The sequence below is a fragment of the Trematomus bernacchii genome, unplaced genomic scaffold (assembly GCF_902827165.1).
Source record: "Trematomus bernacchii unplaced genomic scaffold, fTreBer1.1, whole genome shotgun sequence".
Classification (NCBI taxonomy): Eukaryota; Metazoa; Chordata; class Actinopteri; order Perciformes; family Nototheniidae; genus Trematomus; species Trematomus bernacchii.
In genome coordinates, this window is record NW_022987903.1 from 17501 (window position 1) to 20000 (window position 2500).

At 46.3% G+C, this 2500-nt stretch overlaps 1 protein-coding gene across 2 annotated transcripts in view; it reads right to left on the minus strand.

Annotated features, from left to right (window-relative positions):
* Nucleotides 1-2500, minus strand: part of myo5b (myosin VB) — a 45608-nt gene that overhangs the window by 8802 nt on the left and 34306 nt on the right. For both annotated transcript variants that reach the window (XM_034114686.1, XM_034114687.1), the window contains exons 32-34: nt 1439-1570; nt 1181-1332; nt 268-357 (exon numbers count right to left, since the gene is read on the minus strand). In XM_034114686.1, the coding sequence (XP_033970577.1) occupies nt 268-357; nt 1181-1332; nt 1439-1570 (374 nt within the window). The remainder of the gene's footprint in view (nt 1-267; nt 358-1180; nt 1333-1438; nt 1571-2500) is intronic.

Genomic DNA, 2500 nt, shown 5'->3' on the forward strand with positions numbered 1-2500 from the left:
TTTTTATGTGATTGTAGTTATTACATGTACAGCACTTTGGCCCCACCAAAAATCGCTTTTAAATGTGCTTTATAAATAAACCTTGATTTGATAAAAGGAATTCTCTGCTCATCCTGTTTTACAGGAATATCATCTGTCATCGCGCCCTGCATAGCGGGGCCTGCTACACTAACACACACTATACAACACACACTGCAGTGTGCGCTGTATAGTGCTGTGTTGTGTAGTGTAGTGTGTGTTGTGTAGTGTGTGTTGTGTGTCTCTCACCTGTTCTCCACTGTACTGCTTGAGGCAGTGCAGCAGACGGCTGGTGTTCGCCAGCCAGAAACACGTCATCTCAAAGTCAGCAGAGTTCTTCTGCAGAGAGACACACAACATGTTAACAACAGGAAGTAACACAACATGTTAACAACAGGAAGTAACACAACATGTTAACAACAGGAAGTAACACAACATGTTAACAGGAAGTAACACAACATGTTAACAACAGGAAGTAACACAACATGTTAACAACAGGAAGTAACACAACATATAAACAACAGGAAGTTACACAACAAACAACAACAGGAAGTAACACAACATGTTAACAACAGGAAGTAACACAACATGTTAACAACAGGAAGTAACACAACATATAAACAACAGGAAGTAACACAACATGTTAACAACAGGAAGTAACACAACATATAAACAACAGGAAGTAACACAACATGTTAACAACAGGAAGTAACACAACATGTTAACAACAGGAAGTAACACAACATATAAACAACAGGAAGTAACACAACATGTTAACAACAGGAAGTAACACAACATGTTAACAACAGGAAGTAACACAACATGTTAACAACAGGAAGTAACACAACATATAAACAACAGGAAGTAACACAACATGTTAACAACAGGAAGTAACACAACATATAAACAACAGGAAGTAACACAACACGTCATAAACAATCAGCCATCAGCAGTGGAAGAGGACCTTATGGTGAAATAAATTATGAAGAGGACCCAGAACTGAGCCTTGAGGGACACCAGGGGAGACACCTGTGGGTGTTGAGCTAGCAACCCTCTTTCAGGGTGTTGTTTCTATGTGTGTGTGTGTGTGTGTGTGTGTGTGTGTGTGTGTGTGTGTGTGTGTGTGTGTGTGTGTGTGTGTGTGTGTGTCTCTCTGTCTCACCTTGAGGACCCTCTTGATGGAGTTGATGGACTGGGTCAGCAGAGACTCCACCTTCTGATCATCATTACTATAATCAGCGTGACGGAGACACATGAACAGGATGTAGGCTGGGAGACAGGGGACAGACGAGGACACACTGCCGGGTCTGATCTCTGTAATACAGGACATATGTTAGGGGGAGACACTGAGAAACGGAGACGGATAGAGAACAGACAGAGGACAGGTGGCGGACAAACAAAGGACAATGGAGACAGGTACCTGCGATGAGCTTCTTCTGCAGCAACGCCTCGTCGTCCTGATGGAGCTCCAGCATCCCCTCAAAGTCCTTCTCCTTCCTCTGGACCGTCACCTGACGGCTGAGGGGGGGACGTGTCCTCTCAGTCTGAGACACTGAAGGATAGAGAGACAGACAGGTGAGACAGAGAGAGAGGTGAGACAGACAGGTGAGACAGAGAGACAGATGAGACAGCTCTACATCCCAGGTTAGGACTTTCCCAGGTTAGGACTTTCCCAGGTAAAGACTTTCCCAGGTAAGGACTTTCCCAGGTAAGGACTCTCCAGGTAAGGACTCTCCAGGTAAGGACTCTCCAGGTAAGGACTCTCCAGGTTAGGACTTTCCCAGGTTAGGACTTTCCCAGGTTAGGACTTTCCAGGTAAAGACTTTCCCAGGTAAGGACTCTCCAGGTAAGGACTCTCCAGGTAAGGACTCTCCAGGTAAGGACTCTCCAGGTTAGGACTTTCCCAGGTTAGGACTTTCCCAGGTAAGGACTTTCCCAGGTAAGGACTTTTCCAGGTAAGGACTCTCCAGGTAAGGACTCTCCAGGTAAAGACTTTCCCAGGTAAGGACTCTCCAGGTAAGGACTCTCCAGGTAAGGACTCTCCAGGTTAGGACTTTCCCAGGTTAGGACTTTCCCAGGTTAGGACTTTCCCAGGTAAGGACTTTCCAGGTAAGGACTCTCCAGGTAAGGACTCTCCAGGTAAAGACTTTCCCAGGTAAGGACTCTCCAGGTAAGGACTCTCCAGGTAAGGACTCTCCAGGTTAGGACTTTCCCAGGTTAGGACTTTCCCAGGTAAGGACTTTCCCAGGTAAGGACTCTCCAGGTAAGGACTTTCCCAGGTAAGGACTTTCCCAGGTAAGGACTCTCCAGGTAAGGACTCTCCAGGTAAGGACTCTCCAGGTTAGGACTTTCCCAGGTAAGGACTTTCCCAGGTAAGGACTCTCCAGGTAAGGACTCTCCAGGTAAGGACTCTCCAGGTAAGGACTTTCCCAGGTTAGGACTCTCCAGGTAAGGACTCTCCAGGTAAGGACTTTCCCAGGTA